General features: G+C 43.7%; 2 protein-coding genes across 4 annotated transcripts; one reads left to right on the plus strand and one right to left on the minus strand.

The window, feature by feature from the left end:
- Positions 1 to 607: 607 nt before the first annotated feature.
- On the minus strand, positions 608 to 3602 carry Mocs3 (molybdenum cofactor synthesis 3). The gene has a single exon (XM_038329635.1). The coding sequence runs from the start codon at positions 2788 to 2790 to the stop codon at positions 1414 to 1416; it is 1377 nt and encodes a 458-aa protein (XP_038185563.1). The 5' UTR covers positions 2791 to 3602; the 3' UTR covers positions 608 to 1413.
- On the plus strand, positions 2681 to 26524 carry Dpm1 (dolichyl-phosphate mannosyltransferase subunit 1, catalytic). 3 transcript variants are annotated; one of them, XM_038329636.1, is made up of 9 exons: positions 2873 to 3233; positions 6509 to 6608; positions 9448 to 9481; positions 15985 to 16061; positions 16262 to 16287; positions 19185 to 19280; positions 22930 to 22998; positions 25145 to 25259; positions 25979 to 26524. In XM_038329636.1, exons 1-9 carry the CDS (start codon positions 3073 to 3075, stop codon positions 26081 to 26083), a joined length of 783 nt encoding a protein of 260 aa, XP_038185564.1. In that variant the 5' UTR covers positions 2873 to 3072; the 3' UTR covers positions 26084 to 26524. The 3 variants fall into 3 exon arrangements, 2 of the variants coding, with proteins under 2 accessions (XP_038185564.1, XP_041910997.1); XM_042055063.1 differs by lacking the exon at positions 2873 to 3233 and adding an exon at positions 3259 to 3519; XR_005285375.1 differs by lacking the exons at positions 25145 to 25259; positions 25979 to 26524 and adding an exon at positions 18559 to 18823 and having other exon boundaries at positions 2681 to 3233.
- Positions 26525 to 27110: the final 586 nt, after the last annotated feature.

The raw sequence follows: 27110 nt of genomic DNA on the forward strand, positions 1-27110 counted from the left end.
GCTACGGTGTTTTTATCCTTTTTAAAAAAAAAAAAAAAAAAAAAATTCCCAGAGAAGCTGGGCACTGGTGGCGCACGCCTTTAATCCCAGCACTTGGGAGGCAGAAGCAGATGGATCTCTGAGTTCAAGGCCAGCCTGACCTACAGAGGGCTGCACAGGGAAACCCTGTCTCGAAAAACACTGACCTGGTTATTATACATACTGGAAGTAGTGTGGACTGTCTGCCAGCTCATTGAACTATTTTGTGGTACTGGAAATGAAGCCCAAACTCCTCAGCCTGCTACCACTGACCTACATACACCCTTACCCCGTTCTTTCTTTTTATTTTGAGACAGGTCTCCCTCAATTGCCCAGGCTGACCTTGGACACACTCTGTAACTCAGATAGGCCTTGAACTTGTGATTCTCCTGCCGCAGCCTCTAGTAGCTAGGTAGACTGACCTGCACCAACAGGCCTAGTGAAACTGTTTACCTTGTAAACAAACATAAAAACACCTACATAAAAATTCAGAAATAAAGTAGATGGAATCAAAGTAGACAAAGGGGTAGGAGCAAAAGGCTGGGACTTGGACTAGAAGATTCCAAAGCAGGACAACCACAATGCACAGTTAAGCAAATGTCTCATGTGTAGCGCATTACGGTGGACACAGAAGCTAAGTACAAGAAAAATGCTAGCAACTTCTAAGGGAAGCTGATGGTCCACAAATCAGTTTCCTTTATTTTGCTATCAAGATTGCACTCTGATATTCATAGCAGGTTCTAGAATGACCAATTTCCAGATAATGGAAACACTCTGTAGTTATCTATGTCTACAGTGTATAACCTATCATTTTAATTAGAAATAAGACTCAAATATCTTTTATAAGCATTTTCTTTAGATTTTTAAAACGTTATGAGTGTTTTTGCCTGCGTTTATGCCTATGCACCAAGATCCTGCCTGGTGCCGGAGGAGGTAAGGAGACATCTGACCTCATGGGACTGGAGCTACAGACAGTTGTGAGCCAGCACACGAGTGATCCCCTATGGGAAGGGGCAGCCAGTGCTAAGTCACTTCTCCAGCCTCCCAAAGAATACCTTAGTGGGCTGAATGCAAGTGTACCATCTGCGAGTAATCCGATTAGACTCAGAGGAAGTAAAACTGTGTCCTAAGTCTAGGTATAAAATGGATGGCCCAGAGCTCATTTTGATTGCAACAGAGAGGAAACAAAAACTCTGTCACATCCCATGCTATATGCTGAAGACACACTGTTACAAGGGCTCCAGACACAAGGCAGCTCTCAATTTTAGCCTGCTTTCTCAAAAACCTCCTTGCAAGAGTCTATTTGTTCAGAGGCCATGGACCCAGGCTCTTCCCTACGTGACTGAAGATCCTCAAGGTATCACAACCATCCATGTGATCTGCATGCGGCCCCCCTCAGTACTGTGGAAACGACTCATCAATTTTGGCGGCCCAGGCCATGAGTCCCCCTACAATATCCTGAACGGTTAAAGAGTCTAGCTCTGGCACTGCCGTTAAGGACTGCAGGACCCTCACGGCTTTTTGAGAGTCGTTTCCCAGTTTGCAGATCACATACACAGAGAGAGCCGTCCCTTCCTGCGAGTTTCGCTTCCCTTCCCGGAGGGCATCCCCTAAGAGCTTCAGGCTGTCCGCATCCCTCCGGTCCAGCTTATTCAAAGGGATGTGGAGGGCGTGCGGCAGACGACAGATGTCCACCTCCACTTGAGGCCGGACGTCCAGCAACAGGTGGGGCGCTCCGGAATCCAGAAGCCGCTTGTAATCGGTCACGGAAATCCGCTCCTCGGGGCCCAGGAGCTTCAAGACCCGGCACTTGTCGGTGGCCGAGGAGCCGCAGAAGGTCTCGTAGTCCTGCAGGCGGGTCACGGTGGGTTGCTGCCCGCACACGGCGCAGTCGGGCCGGCGACGCCGCAGCCGGATCCGGCGGAAGTGGCCGCCGAGGCCGTCGAAGAGCAGCAGGCTGCCGCTGTAGGACGGCCCGAGCCCGGCGGCGATCTTGAGCACCTCCAGCGCCTGCACGCAGCCCAGCACGCCGGGCACCACGCCGAGGACGCCGCCGTCGGCGCAGTTGGTCACCGTGTCGGCCGGGGGCGGCCGCGGGAAGACGCAGCGGTAGCAGGGCCCGCCGTCGCAGTGGTAGACTGTCAGCTGGCCCTCGAAGCGCAGCGCGCTGGCCGACACCAGCGGCCGGCCGGCCAGCACGCACGCGTCGTTCACCAGGTAGCGCGTGGGCACGTTGTCCGAGCAGTCGGCCACCACGTCGTAGGCGCGGACCAGCTCGAGCGCCCAGGCCTCGCTGAGCGCGCGCGCGTACGCCACGCACTCCACGGCCGGGTTGAGGCGGCGCAGCGCGGCGGCTGCCGAGCGAGCTTTGGCCTGGCCGGCCCGCGCCTCATCGTGCAGAACCTGGCGCGCCAGGTTGCTCGTCTCCACCACGTCGTGGTCCACCAGCCCCAGGCGGCCCACGCCGGCCGCCGCCAGGTACTGTGCCAGCGGGCAACCCAGCCCGCCGCAGCCCACCACCAGCACCGAAGCCGACGCCAGGCGCAGCTGACCACGCACGCCCAGCTCCGGCAGCAGTAGCTGCCGGCTGTAGCGGAGGATCTCGGCCCGCGACAACTCGGCCTTGGGCAGCAGCGGTGGCAACGGAACCGGATGCTCGGGCTCCGGCGCAGACGCCAGGGCTGCAGTCAGCCTCCGCTTCAACGAAGCCAGCTCTTCCTCGCGCCGGGCAATTTCATCCTGTAACGCCGCTACGTCCTCCTGGGCGGCCATGACAGTCTCTTCCGGAAGTAGCCGGGAAGTGACTTCCGTTTCCGGTTACCCATCTCTTAGCTACGGGAAGACTAAGACGCTTCCTAGAGCCTGAGGAAATAAAACGAATAGGTGTTTCCGGAAGAGCCCTTCGGAGGCGACTTGAAATAGTCGAAGAATCGGAGTCTTTCCAGGGACCCACACTGAGGCCTAGGCGAGCCAAGACTCCCTCCGGCCCCGGAATTTGGTACGCTCCACGCCGGGTGACGCACTTCCGCTTCCGGTGCTTCGCGCAGACCCGTCATGGCCTCCATGGGGGCGAGTCGCCGCGGTGCTGCGTCTCAGCGGCCGCCGCAGGCCCGCTCCTCGCGACAGGACAAGTATTCGGTCCTTCTGCCCACCTACAACGAGCGCGAGAACCTGCCGCTCATCGTGTGGCTGCTGGTGAAGAGCTTCTCCGAGAGGTAGAAGAAGCTTCTCGCGTGTTGCCGGCCGCGGGCTGCGCGGCGGCGGTTGGCCGCGCGAGGAGACCCATCGAGGCCCGGCCTCGGCTCCCGCCCGAGCCTGCTCGAGGCTTTCCCCAGCGAGGAAAGCCATGGCGGACAGCCCCGAGGCTGTCTCCCGTGCGTCTCTCCTTCCCGCTCAGGTCTCTGGCGAGATCTGCGTTTCACTAGTGACGGCTCGCTCTGGCCTCCGCTCCTCCACCCCCGCCTTTCTCGTGAAAGGACTGGCTCGGCTTTTACTTCGGGGGTGAGGCTGAAACCTGACCTCATCCCTCTCCAGGCGCTCAGGATCGGGCGTCCCGAGCCGGCGCTCTCACCCGCACACCGGGGCCGAGCGCTTACGTAAGCTTGATGTTTGCGCTGTCAGGGAAGTGCTGATGAGTAGGCAGAGAGCACCCTCGCCCAGCGCTGTTTGGCACCATTAGGAACTGGGTCTTGTTAGTTTGTGTGTTTGAGCCTTGCTTAGTGCTAGGCAGAGTTCTAATGAGCCCCATTCCTGTCCCTTACAAACGGGAATTTTGACATTGGAAGTGTTACGCAATTTTTTATAAAGGTCTCCTAAGTAAACTAAATAAAATGCCTCCTGAGAGCAGTATGGAGTCAGCTGTTTGATGGGCAGATGAGTGTCATCATGCTATGGTAATCTTGAGCGATCTTTTCCTATCAACGTACACAAACGTGATTTTGCAAGTTAGGTAGGATGCCGTAGCAGAGCGCTGTTTATTTAGACTAGTCTTGTCAGAGAACACAGGTTGTTTCCAGAGCTTTTTGTTTGTTCGTTGGCCTTTGCTTTTCAAAGACAAACGAGGACGCTGTGCCCATGTTGTCTAGCAGTCAGAAAAATGCCAAACTGGGTGGTGCAAAGAGGCAGAGGCAGACAGATTGTATGTAGCAAGTTCAGGTTCAGCTAGGGCTACATTAGCTGCCCCTGTCTCAGAAAAACAAAACAAAATGCTTGATACGTAGTTTCTCTTTACAGAAAGCCCAAACTCACCATACTGATTGGCAATTGCAAGCCGTAGACTGCCTTGTTTGTTTGAGACAAGGGCTCAGAACTACGTAGTCCTGACTGGCCTGGAAGTCAACAACAGCCTGCCTCTCAAAATGCTGGATGGGCCTGAAGGGTGCACCACCACTCAGGGCCAGGATTGCTGGGCTTGATGTTGTTGTTTGTCTATTTGGAGTTGCTGTTGTTGTTTTGTTTTGTTTTGTTTTAGGTTTTGGTGTTTCGAGACAGGGTTTCTTTTTGTAGCCCTGGCTGCCCTGAAACTCATTCTTATAAACCAGGCTGACCTCAGACTTGGAGATCTCACTGCCTCTGCCTCCCAAGTGCTGGGATTAAAGGCTTGCTACCACCACTGGCCAGGCTTAGGAGTGCTCTTTTGATTATATCTGAATAAAAATCAGTTTACATATAGTGGCCCTTCCATGGGTAATACATACTTTTTTTTGTTAGGTTTTATTTTTTAAACTGGTTCTGCCAGCTTTTTTCCAAATTAGAGAATTTAACCGTAACATTTTAATGTGCTCTGACTTTGTATACTGATTTTACAGTATTTTTGCCCTGTTTAATTTATGAGTCCAACACTCTGTACCTCCCCACTCCAGTTCCCTGCTCCCTTTCATTACATTGTAACCTCGGTCTGAGCTGGAATGCCTCAGCTTCTAAAGTTCTGGGGTATCTTTTTTTGTGTAGTTTGGGAGTCAGTGTGCTAGAGAATGGAGCTCTGCCAATGAAGTAGATGTTCTGGAATCAAAATGAGGTTTAAGAGGAATAGCTACATCTCAGATTTAGTTCTGTTTTTTTCATTTACCTGACCCTCTGGCTTGTTTGAAATCGGAAGGGAGGAATTTTGCTTAAGAATGACTTCACAGCAGACAGTGGTGAGCATGCTTTATCACAGCACTCCAGAGAAATAGAAAACAGGACATTGGTGGCATCAAGGCAGAGGCAGGCGGATCTCTGAGTTAAGGCCAGCCTGGTTTCCAGGATAGGTTCCAAAGCTATACAGAGAAACCCTATCTCAGAAAAACAAAAAACAAAACAAGCAAACAAACAAAAAAGACTTCACTTTGTGACATACCTTTTCCCAAAATCAACATCTTTTGTGTCATGGTCAGGGTCACTACTCCTGTGTGTGTTGTGGGCTGGGTGTGTACACAGGCTAGCAGAACAGAGAACATCTGCTCCCTTTCTCTTTCAATCTCCACTTTGAATTGTTTGAAACAGGGTCTCTGTTAGAGCTTTTCTTATTTGGGGGGTTTCAACCTTCCACCCACCCCCAGTGCTGGAGTTACAGGAGTGCTTAGTTATACCCATTCTTGTAGCTGCTGGGGATCCAAATTCAGGTCCTGTTGCTTGTATAACAAGTGCTGTTACCCACCAAGCCATCTCCCCAGTCCCTGCTGCATCTGTTCTTGACTTTGAGGTTTTGTTTCCTGCCAAGTTTGCCAGGGCTAATTTTCACAACCTTTAACAGTCTGTTGTTTCCTGGTTGATTTCCAACCAAACAGGAGCAAGAGGAAGGTGTTGCTTCCTTTTCCTTCCCCTTTATGCCTTATAAAAGGGGGTGGGTGTGTAATGGTGATTATGTGTATAGTAGGTAGGATTTACTCTCCAGACAACAAATGTTCATTGGTTTTTAGAGTAGAAACTATTCTGTGAATATAATGGAAAGTAAATTTAAGAGTGAAATAGCTGGTCGGTAGTGGCGCACACCTTTAATTCCAGCACTCTGGAGGCAGAGGCAAGTGGATCTCTTAAGTTGCAGGACAGCCTAGTCCAGGACAGCCAGGGCTACACAAAGAAACCCTATCTTGAAAAAAACCAAAAATAAAAATAAAAGTGAAATTAAATCAGATAAATTCCAGATTTTTTGAGGGTTTTTTTTTTTGAGACAGGGTTTCCCTGTAGTTTCTAGAGCCTGTCCTGGAACTAGCCCTTGTAGACCAGGAAGGCCTCGAACTCAGAGATCCGCCTGCCTCTGCCTCAAGGCGTGCGCCACCACCGCCCAGCTTCAGATGTTTTTTTTAATGTAAGTTTGCTAGTGTCATTTAAAGTATTGTTTTGCTTTGTTTATTTTGAAATAGGATTTCTGGTATTGCAGGCTGTCTGTGAAAATCACTAGAGCTGAAATGAGCTTGAATATCCTGACTCTCCTGACTTTCGACTTAAGTTACTTAAAAAATGGAGAGATTATCACCCAACATTAATATAAATTTAAATTTTATTTTAGTGCAATCAACTATGAAATTATAATCATAGATGATGGAAGCCCAGATGGGACAAGAGAAGTTGCTGAACAGCTGGAAAAGATCTATGGGCCAGACAGAATTGTAAGTCACAGACCCTTTCCTTTCTCTGTGGGGGAAGGGTAGTAAGGAGCAAAGTCTGGAAAGGAGGCACAGATCTGATATGTGGACTAGTGGTAATTTTACAACAAAAGAGTGGGCTTGACCTCTGGCTTTATGATGGATTCTAAAGATAAATTGAAATATGATACTGTGTTGGGGGGTATGTTATAGAGCTGATCAGGAAATAGTTCTTGGGTTTCTGTCTTGCTCGCTCCCTTCTCTGGGCCTGCATACACTTTGTACACAGTGCTGCCTGCAGCTCGGAAATTGTAGGTAAGAAAGGTGATTGTTGGCAGAGAGACAGGAGTGACTTCAGGGCTTGAGGCAGTTACATTTCTTCCTATAGAGTGAGTGGGGGGAATACTTCCAGAATCTCAAAATCCCAGACTTGACATTCTCACGCCACCATAGGCCTGTCCTCCTGGAGGAACGGCTTGGGCAGACACAGAGGCAAGTTTATAGTGGCTTCATGAATTCGATATTATTTTTGAAACAGAGTTAGATCTTACTAGAAAATTTTCTTAATATAATTATTAAAAGGTGGAGCTGGAGGGATGGCTCAGCGGTTAAGAGCATTGTCTGTTCTTCCAAAGGTCCTGAGTTTAATTCCCAGCAACCACATGGTGGCTCACAACCATCTGTAATGAGGTCTGGTGCCCTCTTCTGGTCTGCAGGCACACACGCAGACTGAATATTGTATACATAATAAATAAATAAATATTTAAAAAAAATAATTATTAAAATGTGTTCTAAGCTTAATTTGTAGAAGATATTCTTACTAAAAATTTTAAGTATGAGGGTGAGAGAGGGGTGTATGGGCTGGAGAAAGTTCTTGCTCTTCTATAAGGACCTGAGTTCAGATCTTAGTACCCACATCAGGCAACTCAGAGGTGCCTGTAACCCCAGCATGCAAACATACATGTACACCTGCAAAGAAAGATACGGCGTAGCTGTGACTTCACTAACAGTTGCTGGGATTGTTTTATTTGTGAATTCTGCTTTGGATAGGTTGGACAAAAGCACACAGTTGAATACAGATTTATAAAACATGTTTTGGTGTTAGCTGTGCAGTGTCATTTGTGTTTGCAGTTCATTGCAGTCCAGGGTTTCTTAGTTTGCACACATTGCTGAATGATCTGCTGTGGGAACCTGCCCTGTTCATTGTAGATGTTTAGTGGCATCTCTGGCCTCTACACACAAGATGCTATGTTGACAGAGGTTTCTGTCCCACCTGGTCCCAAAGAAACACAGAGGCCCTACGTTAATTATAAACTGGTTGGCCTAGTATCTGAGGCGTCTTATTAACTAAGTCTTACATCTTTAATTAGCCCATAATTCTTGGCTGTGTTAGCCACATGGTTTAGTACCTTTCATAAGTGAGGCTTTCGTCTGCATCTGGGTGACGACTGCAGACTGAGCCTTTTCTCTTCCCAGAATTCTCCTGTTTTGGTCATCCCACCTATACTTCCTGTCTAGCTACTGGCTAATCAGCATTTTATTAAACCAATACAAGTGACAAATTTTTACAGGGTACAAGACCATTGTACCACAGCAATGCCAGTAGCAACTTCCCTCCCTTCTTGGCAACCTAAAATGTATGTGATATTGTTATATGTCCCCTTGGCATTGTCCCTTTTCTAGATAGAGAACCATTGTCAGAGAAACAGAAGTCTCTGGAGACTCTCTGGATACTTGTCTTTTAAGAAATGGTAGTTGATCAGCATAGGAAAACTAGAGATTTTTCCCTGTGATACTGGGGAATTGAACCTAGGGCCTCACACATGCTAGGCAGATGCTCTGTTCTACCATTGAGCTGTATCCCCAACTCTCTAGATAGAGTCTTACCACTAAGTTGTCCATGGTGGCCTCAACACATACCTTTTTGGATGTAGTGGTATACTGTTTTAATCCCAACACTAAAGAAAAAGGCAGAGGCAAGTGGATCTCTGAGTTCATGACCAACCTGATACATAGCAAGTTTCAGGCAAGCCAAGGGTACATAGTCAGAACCTGTCTCAATAAACGAACAAAACACAAGGAGAAAATTTGCATTTATAATCATTGTTTCTCTGGATAGCCAGACAGTCCTCCTTTCTCCTCCCGCCCCCCTCGGGGCCCAGGCTGGTCTGAAACTCATTGCAATCCTCCTGCTTCAGCTTCCCAGATGCTGGAATTGCAGGTGTAAACCTTACAACTATAACTAACACGTATTCGTTATTTTATGACTGTTTTAAGTTTGAGGACAGTTTTTTTAAGGTTTCAAAGAAAGACTTCATGGTAGTAAACTGTAAGTCTTGGCAGCTGCATGGAAGAGGAAGATGGAGTAAAGGAATACAGAAGACAGATAAGAGCTGCAGAGAGACTGTTCAACTAGCTGGCGTGATGACTATTTTCTTGCTTTGTTGTTAGATATAGGCATCCTAATGTCTGGGTTGGCTCAGCCTTTCTGAGCTTGAGCTCCTGCCTCCCAAACGCTGGCACTACTGCTGTTACACCATAGTTTATACAGTGCAGAGGAGAGCAGGATTGCTGGTGTTACACTGTAGCCTACACAGTGCTGAGGAGGGTTGGGGTCTCCATGATAGTAGGCTTCATCGCCCGCCCCCAAATGCCTTTTTAACTTTGGGCAAAAATGTTGAATATACTCTGCTTCAAGGCCTAATAAAGTCAACTAATCTTTTTAAATGAGTTTGCGCTTATAGTAAAAAACTTAAGAAATGATCCTTGAAACTATAGTATTGAGTATGCATTTATAGGAGTAAAATAAAATTTTAAATGTTTTTGTCTTTTTGTGTTGATATGTTGTTTCTTTTTTTTGCAGCTCCTAAGACCACGGGAGAAGAAGCTGGGCCTCGGTAGGTAGGGGCTTTAATCCTTTCCTGTTACCTGCCCTAGTCATATTTGCCACTGTTTTCCCAGTTTGGAAAAAGAGTCTGGTATAGTCAGCCTTGAGTGATCTCCACGACATCCTAATGGTTTCACTTGGATTGCCTGTATCAATCAGGACAGACTCAACGAAACATAAGCCATTGTAATTCTGTCCAAATCAGATATTTAGTGCAGGGATTCTAGTTAACAAGGAAAACATTGTTCAGAAGCCTGATTTAAAGCTGGACTCAGAAACCTGATTAGTTTAGAAGGAGGGAGCAGAATGTGGGGAGGGCAAAGATGAGTGTGGAGCTGCTCAGCTGATGCTAGATGCCATGCAGAGGGGGTTACTTAGATGTCCCTGGTTTCTCCTGGCACTCTTTACTTGTGCCTCCCAAAACTCTGGAACACAAGGGACAAGAACCTGGGAAGTGGGGTTCTGTATAATGTAGCCTAGATAAAGGAAGAGCCAGGGAATGTGTCTGAGGGTGTACATCAGTGATCAGTATATACTTTGCAAAGTCTTTAAATGGTAAGTCTAAAAGGTGATTATTTCTAAGAATGAAAAAGTTTTCACCTTAAACAACATTCTAGGGCAGTAATTCTCAATTTCCTAATGCTTTGACCCTTTAATACAGTTTCTCATGTTATGGCGACCCCAACCATAAAATTATGTCATTGCTACTTTATAACTTAATTTTTCTACTGTTATTAATTGTAATGTAAATATCTGATATGCAGGATATCTGATACTAAACCCTTGTTGAAAGGGTCATTTGACCCCCAAAGTGGTCAAGACCCATGTGGTTTGAAAACCACTTGCTGTTCTAGAGTATTTCAGATGAGCCCAGTGATTCTGAGAGGAAACTTGAAATGACTTGGATTCATAGTCCTTAACAGAGGAAGCTGTTATCCCGAGGCTGGGGACATGGTTCCATAGTTAAGGAAAGTACTTGCCTGTACATAAGAGCCAGAGTTCAGATCTCCAGAAATTCTGGGTGTACGTGGTGACTCACATGTATGTAATTCAACCCCAGAATGAGGAGTGAGACTAGCCACATCAGTGAGCTCTGAATTTGATTGAGAGACTCTGCATTAATAAATGAGGTGAAAGAAGGATTGAGTATGACTTGGATCTCCACATGCTTACGCATGCATACCTCATTCCCACAAAGAGGGAAAGCTTGCATACTTCAAATACACATGGAGAAGAGAAAAGAAAAGGTTTCTGTCCTGAAGAATGAACTTGCTAGCAGCATCAAATGCTTGAGCTTCTAAGTCCACGGATTCTCTGAGATTGAAATGATTTGAGAAATGCCACCAAAAAAAAAAAAAAAGCCAGAGTTTTTAAACAGTCAGTGAAAACATTAGAGTCAATCAGTCAGAGTTGTTAGCTCAGCACTCTAAATGAGATGCTTGTGGTGTTTTGTCTTTAGAACTTGTTCCTGCTTTCATTGATCTCTAGTAACTGTCCACACTGTGACACTAGCTTCTGTGTACAATGTACAAGGATCAGATAAGGAGTTTGGCATTTCTGTCACCTCAAACATGTCTTTTTTTCAGTAGTTGGGACATTGAAAAGCCTCCCTAACCACGTTTGGTGGTGCATGCCTTTAATCTCAGCATTCAGGAAGTAGATGCAGGTGGATCTTTATGAGTTTGAGACCAGCCTAGTCTAGTCTACATAACAAATTCCAGACAACATAGTGTGAGACCCTGTCTCAAAAAAAAAAAAAAAGAAAGGTCAGGAAGTCTCTCATTTTGAAATGCTCAACTGGTATCAGTCATTGAAACCCGACTGCTCTGGATTGTGATGGTGCTCAGGATAGAGATTCCAGTCATCCCAACATAGCTAGTCAGGCAAGCCCTGAATAGGAGACTCTGCACAGATATGGCAAAATAAGATAGCTGGGCCCCTGGCTGTGTGCTGGGGGGGGGGGGGGGGGGGTGGGGGGAGACGACTAGTATACCTGACAAATTGGAGCCTGACTTGGAGTGGAGGGAAACTGGCTGGGAAATGAAGCTGGGACCAGAAGGTAGTGCCTAGAGCAGTGGGAAGGTGGAGGCAGAGTGGTGAAAGATTGAGGTAGGGCTATGCAGCCTGTGTGCCTTGTAGTCACAGTGGGGAGTCGCTGGCAGAAACAGGAATTCAGAGCCTTCCCTGGTTGTGAGTGATGTAGTTAGACACCTCGTGCTATTTACTGCGCAGTAGTTTGTTAGAGGGTCAGGAAGTGGGGGGGGGCGGTCATTGGAATATATTTGAGGTTTAAGAAATAGATAAGATGGCATGGCTGGAAGCTGATGTGTACATATGGAACTCTGAGAAACCTGGCCTTCTCTCAAGAAGACACTAAAGTGTTAGCAAGAAGGTTTGGTGTTTTGGGATTATTTTTGGGCGGGGGGACAGGGAGCATAAGCATATAATGATGTTTATATAATTTGAAACTTTGGAAGCTTGGCATGATGGCTCTTAGCACCTTGAGACTGAGGTGGAAAGATCTCCTGAGTTCAAGGAGTGAAACCCCCACCTAGCCCAACTCCAAAAAAAAAAAGAGGTTTTTTTTTTTGGTTTTTTTTTTTTTTTTTTTTTTTTTTTTTTTCTAATTTTAAATATAGGGATGGTTGGGTTTTTGTTTTGCTTTCTGTTTTTTAAGTTGGCATCAGAATGGAGGATGGGTGTCCAACTACCTTCTTGATTGTGTTTGTAATACAAGTGTACAGCCCTGCTGAATATGGAGAGTTAACAGCTGGTTAGGGTGACTTTTAGACTTTTTGTAGTTAGGAGCAGCTGCCTGCTTTTCTTCCTGCCCGGATCCCACATGGTTAGCTTATGCCCAGAAATAACAACACACAAATTGTATTCTTTTAAACACTGCCTGGCCCATTATTTTCAGCCTCTTACTCACATCTTGACTAACCCATATCTAATAATGTATGTAACACCACGAGCGGTGTCTTACCAGGAAAGTTTCAGCATGTCTGGCCTGGCAGCTGGCTTCATCGCATCTCGCATCTCTCTGAGGAGAGGCACAGCGGTCTGCATCTGACTGAGCCATCTACCTCACTTCCTTCTTCCTGTTCTGTCTACTCCACCCACCTAAGGGCTGGCCAAGGCAGTTTGTTTATTAGCTAATGAGAATCCTCCATCATTTTCCCTTTTTCTGTTTAAACAAAAAAATGTTTTAACTTTAACATAGTAAAATTACATATAACAAAACAGTTATCAAGTAAGAATTACAGTTACAGTATTTATATCTACTTTATCTTTTATCATAACTAAGGAAAACTATATCTATCTATTCTTCAACTCCATCAAAGACTCCGGAAGGATATAATATTACCTATGTAAATGAGAAATAAGCAACTTTCACAACTCTAGAAATGAGAGACATCTCGCTGCCTGGACAGTCACCCAAAGTTTCTCTGTACCGTTGGGGCATCGATCTTCGGCCTACAGGCCCATAGTTTCCAGCAGACATTTCCATAAAGCAGGAAATATCAAAGGCAGTTCAGTAAGTATCTGCTGTGTCCTGTAGAATGTCTTGCAGACTCTTTCATGAATCAGGAATCCCAAAGAATCATCTCACCTTTAGACAAGTTCAGCAGTCCTCTCTCTGCTGGTTCTTTGTGTTCAGTTTATGCAACAGTCCAGGCAAGAGCAGTTTCTTGCCCAAATGGCTATCAAACTCCATAAGGAGCCTCTTCGATTCCCATCTTCCTCTTAAAGTAGATTGGTGCTGCCAGGAGCAGATGTGTCTCATTGTCATGAAAAACCCTAAGTTATTAAAACACTTAAAATGCCATATTCCGTAGCTTTTGAAAGATATGAAGAATGCCTATTTAACTAAAATATATCTCTATATATCTAGAAAAATCTAACTAACATGACTATAAGCTTGACTATTATTGATGATTATTCATTAACAACCTATATTTCCTAATTATACATTTTAAAATGAACTATACAATCACAATAGCTTAATCAAGATCAGAAATATAACAAAATTGACCTTAAAATCCATACCAATGCAAATTATTCATATCTATATCTTCTCCCCCTTTAAATGTAAAAGAATATTTATAAACAATATTTGGGAATATGGGAGCAGTTATTTCTCTCCAAACTGCTTCTTGCTGAATGGGGATGCTGTTAATCAGATCTTTCATGGTGTAACCTGTATGCCAGCTTCATCTCAATCATCAGTTGGGTGAAGTAATTTTTTGAGGATATTCATAGCAACCTTTCAGCGGGCATGGTCTATCATACCATATTGGGATAGAAGCAATCCACAGGGTCTCATTTTCTGTAAAAACAAAAGAAGAATCTCTTTTCCAAAGTATCATATCCTTAGATCCAAATTCTGAAGTCAAGGTATTTTCAAAATATCTATCTTGGATTAGTTCAGCAGCATTTGTAAACAAATATCTTTTAGCAGCTGTTGCTCCTTCCTCAGCATTCAAACAATTCAAAGAGAGCATAATACTATACAGCATCAAGATTCTCTGTGTATTTTCCATCTTTGTGCAGCTTTATTTTAGCCTCTATTTCGTTTATTTTTTACTTTTATTTTTTGAGACATGTTCTCTGCATATCTTTGTCCTGGAATAACTCTTTAGACCAGGCTGTCCTTGAACTCACAGAGATCCACTGTCTCTGCTTCCCAAGTGCTGGGATTAAAGGTGTATGCTACCACACCTTGAACTCAAAGAGATCTGTCTGTCTCTGCCTCAGGCATTCAGATTAAAGGTGTGTGTTACCACACCTTGAAGTCATTAGAGGTCAATCTACCTCTGCCCCTTGATGTCTCAGAGGTCAATTTACCTTGCCTCCTAAGTGTTGGGATTAAAGGTGTGTACCACCACACCCTAGCTACTTCCTTTTTTCTTTTTTACTTTTTAGAACTTTAACCTTTAGCTTGCGTATATTTTTAACACGTTGTAAACCATGTAGACATTTTCTTCGACTTTGAATCTTTCTTACTGTATATCTCTCTCTTTTTCTAATCTCATGAGTCTTTAATTTACCAAACAATATCGGTAGGACTAAAGCCGTGACTGACAGCTAGATCCAGCCCATTCCGTAGCTTTCCAGCCTCATGGCAGAGGTACCTTTTATCACCGCAACTCTGTGGCCGTTCAAAGTCCCTGCCAACAAGCAAGCTGCAACAGTGTCAAACAATCAAAAGCTCCATAGTCAGGACTGCCTGTTTGAAAGAGTTTGCCCTGGCAGGACAGCCCAGAAAGCTGGCATTTTTAAATGGTAGGTTTTTTTCCTGATACGGCTGAAAACCGAAAAACACACATTCAGCTTTTCATCAACACCATTTAAGTGTTTCCTGGCAGGACCTCTTAAAACAGCTACAGGGTTTTACAGCTAAAGCTGAGTCAGGAAGCCTCTCTTAGATGAGCAGAGCAGACCCGAGAAATTGCTGCGACCAAGAAAACATGCTTTACTTTATTCTTTCCCAAGCTTTCTCAAGCTTTCTGTAGATTCAATTAACCACGTCTGGGCGCCATTCTGTAGTGAGGAGCTATGGGCAGGCCTGCTTTTCATCCCGCCCGGCTCCCGCATAGTTAGCTTTACACCCGAAATAATTACACGGAAACTATTCTTTTAAATACTGCCTGGCCCATTATTTTCAGCCTCTTACTCACATCTTGACTAACCCATATCTAATAATGTATGTAACACCACAAGCGGTGTCTTACCAGGAAAGTTTCAGCATGTCTGGCCTGGCAGCTGGCTTCATCGCATCTCGCATCTCTCTGAGGAGAGGCACAGCGGTCTGACTAACTTAGGAGAGGCGTGGCATCTGACTGAGCCATCTACCTCACTTCCTTCTTCCTGTTCTGTCTACTCCACCCACCTAAGGGCTGGCCAAGGCAGTTTGTTTATTAGCTAATGAGAATCCTCCATCAACTTTTAGAGTATATATATATATATATATATATATATATATATATATATTTGCTTTTAGAATGCAAAGTGATTTCTTTTCCTATTTCAATGCAGATCTAAGCCTTTCAGGTGTGCTTTTGTTTTTGCTTTTTTTAATTTTTTTTTTTAAGATTTATTTATTTATTATGTATACAGTATTCTGTCTGCAGGTCAGAAGAGGGCACCAGATCTCATTACAGATGGTTGTGAGCCACCATGCGGTTGCGGGGAATCGAACTCAGAAGCTTTGGAAGAGCAGTCAGTGCTCTTAACCTCTGAGCCATCTCTCCAGCCCTTGTTTTTCAAATTTTATATATATGAGTGTTTTGCCTCTATGTATGTCTATGCTCATGTGCATGAATTGTCTGCAGAGGCCAGAACAGGGCAGCAGATCCACTGAAGCTGGAGTTACAGTGGTTGTGAGCTGCCATATCAATGCTGAGACTAGAACCAGGTCTTCTGGAAGAGCAGCCAGTGCTCTTAACCGCTAAGCCAGCTCTCCAGGTCCTTCTGGTTATTTTTGTTAATGGGTCTAACTACTTTCATTTTTAGGAACTGCCTATATTCATGGAATAAAGCATGCCACAGGAAACTATGTCATCATTATGGATGCTGACCTCTCACACCATGTAAGTGGCCTCCCCACTCTCTGTTCTGTTTTATTCTATGTTGAGATGGCCTTACTATGTCATCTAGACTAGTCTGAAGAATGCGGGGATTCCCCTGATTTATGCGTTGAATGCTAAGGTATGCACTACCACGCCTAGTTTGCCTTTCTTGATTAGGTGTTTATGTTGCTGACTTTCTGTTTATTCTTTCCAAATTTCAGCCCAAATTTATTCCTGAATTTATCAGGTAGGTACTGTTTCTAGTAATTTTTTTTTGGTAAGGGGGGGGGGGGCAGCCCTTTTTTTTTAAATTTATATTTTACATATGAGCACTCTACATGAGCACCCTGCATAGCAGAGGAGGGCATCCTGTTACAGATGGCTGTACGCCACCATGTGGTTGTTAAGAATTGAACTCAGAATCTCTGGAAGAACAGCCACTGCTCTTAACTGCTGAGCCATCTTTTCAGCCTTTTTCTAATATTTCTAATATTAGAAATTTAAAATTCAGTTTGTTCATTTAAAATATACATGCCACTTTAACTTTTCTATCAAAACTTAACTGACATAGAGATTTGAAACTCATATAGGCCTATGACTAAATGACTTACATTAGGAGCTCTTAGGAACCATCAGTGGGTGGTTCTATTCTCTTTACTTTCAGAACATGGAAAATATGAAGTCCTTGTTGTCTATAATTAGGCTTGACTTATTATAGTCAAAGACCATAAACCATAGGATTTGGTCCAGGAGTACCAGGATTCTAGGCATCTTGATTCCACAGTGTAATCCCTCACTACGTTGTCAGTCAGCAGCCACAGCTTAAAAGAGGGAATTAAAGGAAACCATTTCTATGTGGCCAGTAAAGCATGAGAGAAGTCCATCCTGTTGTGATTGTGAAGGTGCCTGTCACGGGTTAAGTCTGTCAGAGGTGGAGGCTTTAAAGAACAAGTAAAATAATAAGCCGGACATGTGCAATGCTGCTGAAGGAGGTGAGTCATAGACAGAGCCTCTCTAGGAAGTAATGTGGGAATACGTCAAGATGCATGAACTTTGTCTTAGCCATTTTAGTATATTCCATTTGAAAGTCTAAGCATGCTGATTATTTTAAAGAAATTTTATTCTGACATTACTGGTTGTGATTCTGTTGAGGTGAGGGACAGTGAAAAGAGTCCCTGTCCTAGTCAGGTTTATATTCCTATGACAAGCACCATGACCAGAAGCAACTTAGGGAGGAGAGGGTCTTGTTTCAGAATTTTTTATTATACTATGTGAAGATGTGTCACTGTGATTCGTTTACCGAAAAGCTAAATGGCCAATAGCTAGGCAGGAGAGGTTATGGGGGACTTCCCAGAAGAGAGGAACTGGGGAGGGGAGGGGATGAATCTAGGCTCAGGAATTTTGCCAGTAAGACACAGGAAGTCAGACATACAAAATGGAGGAGCAGTAAAGAGCCACATGACAGAATGTATATTAATAGAAACAAGTTAATTTAACTTAGAGGAGCTAGTTGGGAACAAGCCTGAGCCAAATTAATAAGTCTTCGTGTCATTAGGGAGCTGGTGATACCAAAAAAACTCCGGACAACAGGATTTACTTCATCTTGCATCCCAGGTCACATTCCATCACTGAGAAAAGTCAGGACAGGAACTGAAACAGAAGCCAAAAAGGAACACTGTATAACTGACCTTTTAGCCTGCTTTCTTATGTATCCCAAAACTACTGCCCAGGGATGTCACCAGCCGCAGTAGGCTAGGCTCTTCCTCAGCAATCATCAATCATGAAATACCCATTGGCTGTTCACAGACCAGTCTGATGGAAGCATTTTCTTAGTTGGGGTTTCTTTTTCTCTAATGACTCTAGCTTCTATCAAGGTAATAAAAAACAACCAGTATCTGAGTTGAATTGAACCATTTTTGCAAGTGTTAAAAATGAGTGGGCTTGCCGGGCGGTGGTGGTGCACACCTTTAATCCCAGTACTCAGGAGGCAGAGGCAGGCGGATCTCTGTGAGTTTGTGGCCAGCCTGGTCTACAAGAGCTAGTTCCAGGGCAGGCGCCAAAACTACAGAGAAACCTTGTCTTAAAAAAAAAGAGAGTGGGCTTGGTAGGTATAGTGGCACAAGCCTTTAATCCCAGTACTAGGGAGGCAGAAGCAAACTGAACTGATCATTGTCGTTCATTGCCAGCCTAGTCAACGTAGTATTCTAGGACAACCAGGTTTGCGTGGACCCTGACTCAACCCCAGGGGAGAGGGAGTGGAGGGGGTGAAGTACTGGGCACAGCAGCAACATCTGTAACCTCAGCATTGCTGAAGCAGTGGCAGGAAAAGTGCTATAAATTCAAGGCCAGCCTGGACTATATAGTGAGACCTTGTTTTTATTATTATTAGTGTTGTTTGTCCCAGTCTAAGAATTAGAAAGGTTTCTATTGATTTATGTTGATACATACTTGGATTCTAAGTTAATGATTACAACAAAACTGTTGGTGGGAAAATGGATGTCTTGTTGTTTTGTATAAGGAACAACAACCTGGAGGTTCCTGGCCTTTCCTGCAGAAGAGGCCTGGACAGTGGAGAAGGGCTTGGAGCCAGCATGTGGTGCATTCAGCAGATAGAATCCCTGGGCTCATGCTCCAGTATAAGAAAAATAAAGAGACTGGAGAGATGGCTTACTGGTCACAAGCACTTCCTGAAGACCAAGTTCAATTCCCAGCACCCATGTGGCAGCTTACTACCAGTCTGTAACTCCAGTTCCAGGAGACCCAGCTCCTTTGGGCCAAACATGGTATGCTGACATGCAGGCAGGCAGAACACCCATACACATAAAACTTTTTAAAATTTTTAATAAAACTCACCACATTTAATTCCAGCACTCGGGAGGCAGAGGCAGGTGGATCTCTCTGAGTTCAAGGGCAGCCTGATCTATAGAGCAAGTTCCAGGACAGGCAGGGCTACACAGAGAGACCCTGTATCAAAAAACTTTAAAAAAAATTTTTTTTAAGAAAATTCAAGATAGTTTAGATTTGAAAGACTCATTTTGGACAGTCGAGACGTCTGCTTCCCTTAAAACGTGATCGTGAGGTTTGTGAAGCTGCCTGTTGAAAGCCTAAGAACTTTATCTAATGGAGTTATTTTTTTGCCCACAGGAAACAAAAGGAGGGTAATTTTGATATTGTCTCTGGAACGCGCTACAAAGGAAATGGGGGTGTTTACGGCTGGGATTTGAAAAGAAAGCTAATCAGGTATGTATGTGTGCATGTTATGTGATTTCTCTACAGGGGAACTATGAAAATAGATGGAATACTAGGATTGGATTACCACAGTCAGGGCTTTTGGTGGGTTTGTAGGATCAGGTTATAACTGCTGACAAACTTCCCAGATAAGGTCTTACCTACAGTTTTTCCTTTGCCACGAGTTTTTCTTTGACTTTTTGGGGAGAAATCAGCACTGTTATTAGAACCCTTGATAGCCCTGGTCTGCAACAGTAGAGTTACTGTTTTGATTGCAGTTTTGTATAATACAGTTTGGGAATAACTGTGTTTAGTAAATCCAGCACTTGATGATAGCAGCTTTTAAGTCAGACAGACCTTGATTAAAATTATGTTTGTCAATATTGTGTTACCTTGTATATTTGCCTTTTTAAAGGTTTGCTCATCGTATAGCCAGCATTCTAGTTTTCTAATACTATCTGACAACCCATCTCCAAGTTGAATAGGATTCCTTGGGCTGGCTGGCAGCCCCTCCACTGCCTTCCCGTGGCCTTGCACCTGCAGCTTGCTTCCTTCAACACAGGGTTGGCTAAGATAGCAGGTCACACACCAGGCGGTTAGTGCTGTTGGTTGTCTGAGACATCTCAGTTCTGATGACTGTTTCTGTGTGCGTGTCTGTGTATGTTTTAGATAGGTCAGGGGCGTGTGCAACACAGGCATTTAGGTGTCAGGCACTTTCCACCTTAATATTTTGAGATCGGGTTTCTACCTGTCTTTCAGTGAGAATTCTGAGGATCCCACTGGTGTCTTGTGCATTTGAGGCCGACACTTTTCTGCCTGAGCCATTTCCCCATCTACTGCTAGGGCTCCAAACAGTAGATCAGTGTTTCTATAAACACATAGGGGAATAATAGTATGGCTCTTGGTGTGAAGACCCATAAGAAACTTAGATACCCATGTACCCCACTCAGTGTCAGGGTGATAGGAAGGAGAGAGTTGTACCTACCAGTAATATCTTCTGTCGCTGCCTTATCTAATTGAAGATTAAGTTCACCTCAGTTGTGGAATCTTGGGGTAGTCATTTAAAACATTTAAGAGATTTAATCTTCTGTGAAATAAAGAGATTGGATAAGTAGTAGTTTTCAATACTGCTAAACACTGAAATCTTAGAAGGAGAGGAACTCACACTTCTACTCTGGCCTTCTCAAACCCATTCTACAGACTATATGACTGGGAGTCTCCAGAGGTTGGAGGCAGGCTCAGCTGAGGCTGAAAATGAGTTATATTAATCTCTAAAGTCATTTTGAACTTGGTCATTCATTCATTCACCTTTTAATTAAAATTAGGGAAGTCTAATCATGAGCACATTCTCACCTTTTAGTCAGGGCATTTAGTTGCATCTGATGATAGTAGTTACTGTCTGTACCGTATAGGCTTAGGTCTCCTAAGTGGTCCATAATGAATTCAGACACAGACTAAGTGACTTAACACATTTTAATCAAAACATTCTAATTCAAGGTCATACAAGGATTCCACTCGTTCATTAAAAATCCACCATCACTAGGCAGTGTGACAGGTGCCTGTTGTCCCCCCATGTGCAGAGGCTGAAGCAGGAGGAAGACTTAAACACAGGCTTTTGGGACCAACTTGGGCAGCATAACAGGATTCTGTCTTAAATAAATAGAAAATAAAACAAAATAGAAACATTGTGTGGGGGCTGGAGATGATCACCTAATATGTAGGAAGCCCAGGAAGTCCCTAGCATATCAACTACATGTAACAATCCATTTCTATAATCCAGCCACTGAAGTAGGGGCAGGACTAGTCTGGGTAAAAGACCTTGTCTCACACAAAACAAAAAGCCCAAACCAAAAATAATCTTACACAGTAATACAGACACTTCTGTCTTCAGTAGTAGTCTATTGCTGTGAAGAGACACCATTAGCATAACAAATTATAAAGGAAGGCATTTAACTGAAGGCTTGTTAATGATCATCATGGCAGGAAGCATGGCAACAGTCAGGCAGGCAAGTTGGAGCAGAGAGAACAGAACAAGACTAATTGACCAGGCCTGGCATGAGCTTTTGAAACCTCAAAGCCCATCCCTAGTGACACCCTTCTCCAGCAAGGCCACACCTCCTAATACTTCCTGAACAGTTCTATCAACTAGGAACCTAGTATTCAAATGTATAAATCTGTGGGGTCATTCTCTTTTGAAGTACCACAACTTCATTCTCATTTAAAGTACCACAACAATGAAACATATGCTCTCTAAAGTTTCTGTTTCAGAGGGGGGCATTGTGTCTTGGAATAGTGTCACAGAATTTAGATGCAACTGAAAACTGGAAAAATGTTCATTAGCATTGGTAACCATCATCCTAGCTGCTGTCTCTAACATTGTGATGTGTGTTTGTTTATTTATTTCGGTTTTTCGAGATAGGGTTTCTCTACGTAGCTCTGGCTGTCCTGGGATTCGCTTTATAGACCAGGCTGGCCTTGTACTCACAGATCCGGCCTGCCTCTGCCCTAATGCCACCAATGCCCTGTTTTTTGTTTGTTTGTGTTTTTTTGTTTATTTCTTGCTTTTATTTGTTTTTGTGTTTTTGAAGTGATCTTCCCTAAGGAAGCCTTGGTTTTGGGCTTTGGAATGTGACTCTCCACCTCCAGGCTATCCGAGAAAACCTTTCTGAACCTGTGATGCTAAAATGGATACCCTGCAAAAGCCACATTTTTCAGACCCTTGATACCATTTGAAATGCTAATATAGCAGTGGGTTCTGGTTAGTCTAGAACCATTGTTGTGGACTGAGTGTGACCTACAAATTCCTATGTTAATGAGACCCTCTACCCCCACCCCAGTGTTTTGGAGTCTTTGGGAGGTGATTAGTTTGGAAAATAATGGGATGATCCCTTTGATGGAATTAGCACCACCCCAATTCTCCAAAAACCAGGAGAATACATTTCCAGTTTAAGTCAGTGTATAGTGTATCAAAGTACAATGTATGGTATCCAGATACTACCTGGAGCACACCCCACCGCCCATCCCGCTTTTATGCTGTTTTTCTTCAGAGTTTGTGATCCTCCTGCTTTAGCTTCCTGAGTGCTACCATTGTAAACTTGAGCCACCATGCTAGGTGTAAAGTCAATCTGCTGAAATCTGAAAAAGACACTTCTTATGAAACTTTTATCTTTTTCTACCTGCAAACTTTATCAAATCTTTTCTGTCAAAGCATTTATAGGTTTAAATGACTTATTTTTCTTCCTACCTAAAGTTTGTTTGAGGGTAGGGGAGTGAGTTGTGTGTTCGTGCGTGTGTGTGTGTCTGTGTCTGTGTGTGTGTAAGTAAGAAAGAGAAACTCGGTGTCTCTTGTAACTCAGGCAGTCATTACCACCACTGTCCATGCAGTGCCGGGGATGAAGCCCAAGCTTTTGTGTATATATGCTGGAAAGCAATCTCCCCCCTGAAGGCAGGGCAGTGACTTTCAGGTTTCTTTTCTATCTTACTTTTTTACTTACAAAGGTAAAAATCCTACTCTTTCTTGAAAAGTCAGATCTCATTGCACTGTTTTAGAGAATTAACTTTTGTGTGAAACTGATATCATATTTATTAATGACTAGCATTTGTGACATTGTTTTTCTTGTTGCTAAATATATTAATAAGGAAAATCTGATTCATTTGGCAGCCGTGGGGCCAATTTTATAACTCAGGTTTTGCTGAGACCAGGAGCGTCAGACTTAACAGGAAGCTTCAGGTACAGTATTTCTTCTATATCTAGAACTTTTCCCTTGATTCCTTGCATTCAGAGGCTGTTAAGAGGCCAGGCAGTGGTTGTTATTCTTTTGGCACCAATTTTATTCTTAAAGACTTAGTATCTGGGCAGCTGCGCGGAGACCTGCGGAACACGTGTGACTGACCAGGGCGGCGGGTGAACAGGCGGTGCAGCTGCGGGTTAACGGCACAGACACAGAAAATAGACATAAAGCTTTATTAAAGGAGTGAGGGGGAGAGGGAGAGAGGGAGAGAGGGGGGGGCGCGTGTGCACACGCAAAAGGGGGACAGTGAGAAGAGAGAGAGAGGGAAGAGAAAAGATTCAGGATGACCCCAAGAGACCAGAGGTCACTGGGAGTGGGCATGGAAAGGGGCGGGGACCAAAAGAATAACAGTGGTCATACATACTTTTAATCCCAGCAGACCTCTTTGAGTCTGAGGACAGCCGGGGCTACACAGAGGAAACCCTGTCTTGAAAACCAAAAAGAAGAAAGGAAGGAAGGGGAAAGAAAGGGAAGAAGGGAGGGAGGGAGGAAGAAGGGGAGAAAAGCTGTTAGGAGAACTGCATTCCCAGCTGAGCATGTTAATCGCAGTATGCAGGAAAATCCCAGAGATTGAGGCCAGCCTGGTTTACATAGTAAATTGCAGGACAGCCAGGGCCACATAGAGAGACCCTGTCTCAACAATCCCACATCCCCAAAAAAGAGCTTTTCTTCCACACTGACTGGTCAGCAGACTGGAACTCCAGAGAACCTTGTTAAAGGCAGTGTGTTAGAGTCCTGCTTTCCAAGTCAAATATAGGGCTTTGGCATGCATGTTTAACTCAGTGCTGGGCTTGGCTGCCCATTGGAAGCATGGCTATTACTGGTGCACTCTGGAGAACAGCATGTGCATATCTCAACCACAGCATCCTTTGCAGAAAAGCCTGCAGCTCTTACCATTCCTGCTTTTCTATAAATGAGTCTGTGTAGTCTGTTTTACCCATGCTTAAAATCTGAAAGATACAGGAGCCTAGGGTAAGACTAGAGGAAGAGTTGGTATCTAGGTGACTTTCTTCCATTTATCTTCAGAGAATATAGCTATGCCAAATTGTCACTTCAGCATGCATTTGTGTGCACATGAGAAGAGACTTAAAATCTAAAAAGAAGTTGTAGCCTCCCTGCCTACTGTTTTAAATAAATAAAACCCCTTCTAAAGACTGACGCCTCCTGCTGCTTAGATTTCCTGAACAAAAGGATTGGATTCTATTCCCCACGTGTCTTCCCCATCTTTATAAACTGAGTGAGCCATGTGCTTGAATGTCAAGGTGTGCTTGACCTAAGGGATTTGCATACAGCAAGTGCTTGTGACCTCTATTGTTCACAGAAGTCTGCAGGCTGGCCTCCATCCTGTGATGCCTAGTCTAACCTAGCTCACCTATAGTATTAGCTGCTTTTCCTGGGGCTACCTCATTGTCCTCAGGACCTTAACCCATGTAGTCAAGCCTGCTAACTGTTGGGCTGCTCATCACTTTGGTACATGTCATAACTTCATCTGTCAGTTCTGCCATTCCAGCATGTCCACTTCAAAAGTAATTTCAAAAGTACAGGTGCTTAGCCGGGCGGTGGTGGCGCACGCCTTTAATCCCAGCACTCGGGAGGCAGAGGCAGGCGGATCTCTGTGAGTTCGAGGCCAGCCTGGTCTATAAGAGCTAGTTCCAGGACAGGCTCCAAAGCCACAGAGAAACCCTGTCTCGAAAAACCAAAAAAAAAATAAAAGGGAAAAGACAAGAAGTCAGTGGAATTTGAGGATTTGTGGAGACAAGCTCTCACCCCTTTGGTCTGAAGATTTGGTAAAGTTAAAAGATCTCTCTAGTGATTTGGCTGCTTTACTTTTCTGTTCTTCAGGTTGAACCCCAATATCTGTCTCTGGGGTTTTATTGTTTGTGCTACAAATAACTCATTTTCAAAAGTATTCCAGGCTCTTAGCAGGTACTTCTTGCCCAAGACACATGAACACAAACTCTAAGAACTTGTCCATGCAGCAGGGACTACTGAGTTTTAGATTATAGACACCAGTGAGTTGTGAAAATTCAGGATCTAGATGACAGGCACATGTCCATATGTTCATAAATATTCTGTTTCTTACAGATTATACCGAAAAGAAGTTCTACAGAAATTAATAGAAAAATGTGTCTCCAAAGGATATGTCTTTCAGATGGAGATGATCGTTCGAGCAAGACAGTTGAATTACACCATCGGTGAGGTGAGTGACTGTTATATGTCCTACTCCCCAGAAACAGGTTTACAAAAGCACAGCTTTCCTGGTGTCTTAGACTTCTGGTTATTTGGAGTGTCCATATACTACAACGTGAACATTCAGATGGGTGTGTCTGACTTCGATTTATACCAAGGTGTGGTTTCTTGTAAATAGTGAAGTTTCTGGCACCTCAGACCTCCTTCAGAATATGAGCTCCTTGCTGCTTTTCTTTTTAGTAAATGTCCAGAGTTACAGACACCAGCTGGAGGCAAGGTTTCCGGCTGGGTGCTGAGTTATTGGAGACAACCCCATATCTAATTCCAAACCCTTACTCATAACAAGAAAAACACCCCCTCCCAGAATGTCTCTTCCTGGTGAACATTAGGAAATTTGTAATTTAACTATCATGATCATTATATTGAAGTAAGAAAAAGAGTGAAGTCATTTTACTTTTAAGTGTGGTTTTTCTGGAAATAGAACCTGACATTTGAATGGACAAACATCATATTGGGGATCAGTGCTTCTCAGACAACTATAGATTTGGGTTAGATGGCTTATTTTTAGATAATGAATATGCTAAGGGTCAGTTACTTGAAGAACTACGACTGTCAATGTCCATGTCAGACTGGTGCTGCGGGTTGAGGCTTTGCTCTTGTAATGCAGTAACCCTAACTTGGTGACATCATCACTTGAAGACTGACTTTAATGTATATTTTTTTAACCAGGTTCCAATATCATTTGTGGATCGAGTTTACGGTGAATCCAAGTTGGGAGGAAATGAAATAGTCTCTTTCCTGAAAGGATTATTGACTCTCTTTGCTACGACATAAAAGAAACTATTCACTTATAAGTTCTGTGTTCATTTCAATTAAACGAAAGAGAAGCCCAAGTCACTGATTTTTATCAATGTTCTTTTAACACATGAGCCAAAGGTAAGGTGCATTTCCTACGGATCATTTCTCTGGAGAAACTCCATTTTATATTTCAAGTTAAAATTTAAAGCTATTGGTTTAATGAGCAGTGTTCTCAATTTTCATGTACATTGTGCTGTATTAAGACCTATAAATAAATGTATATAGGTTTTGTGTAAAAAAATGTTGCTGCTTTCATCAGATATGATGGTGTGGAGTTTCTATGAAAAAGAATATGAAATACTCTGTAAAACAAGGTTGATGTTCTTTCTACCTAGATACTAGAAAGGAAGGTTATTACATTTATAGGCAGTTTATGTATGAACTGAAAAAAAATAAAATAAAATCTCTGACCTTAAAGTACATCTCAGATTTCTGAACCAGATAAAGTAGTGCTCTCTGCACACAGACTTAGCATGGTGAGAATCTTGTCCACTGAAAGCAAAACTGCAAAGTGTACATTGTGAGGTGAAAAGAGCTTGGCAGCAGTTGGCTCAGAGCTACTGTTCTGTTTTTCCCTTTTGAGCACTAACTTCTGTTGGAAAGAATATTATTTTATCTTGTTTTATCTCAAAATACTTGTTTTTGCATTATTTCAATACCTCAACTTGCCACATAACACAAATGTATACTATTTTTCTCCATCCAGAAAAATGTTCTACTTGTTAAAATGAAGGATAAGTTGCTCCATGCAACTGGGGCAGGTACTCCATATCAACCTTTTCTAACTCTTAAAAATCTGTGAATTTCTATCTGTAGCTTAAGTTTTCAGGTCATGTAACATGATTTAGATTTTGAATAAATACATGAGCTAGATTGCCTGTCCCTTGCAAGAAATCTGCCTCTAGGATACTTGATAATCATATTTAGTGAACAGAGTCAGGGAACCATAGACCCCCAAGCTGACTTCCAACTTCCTCTGTAGTTGACTGATTTTAAATTACTG

This window comes from Arvicola amphibius, chromosome 5, assembly GCF_903992535.2.
Source record: "Arvicola amphibius chromosome 5, mArvAmp1.2, whole genome shotgun sequence".
NCBI classification, from domain to species: Eukaryota; Metazoa; Chordata; class Mammalia; order Rodentia; family Cricetidae; genus Arvicola; species Arvicola amphibius.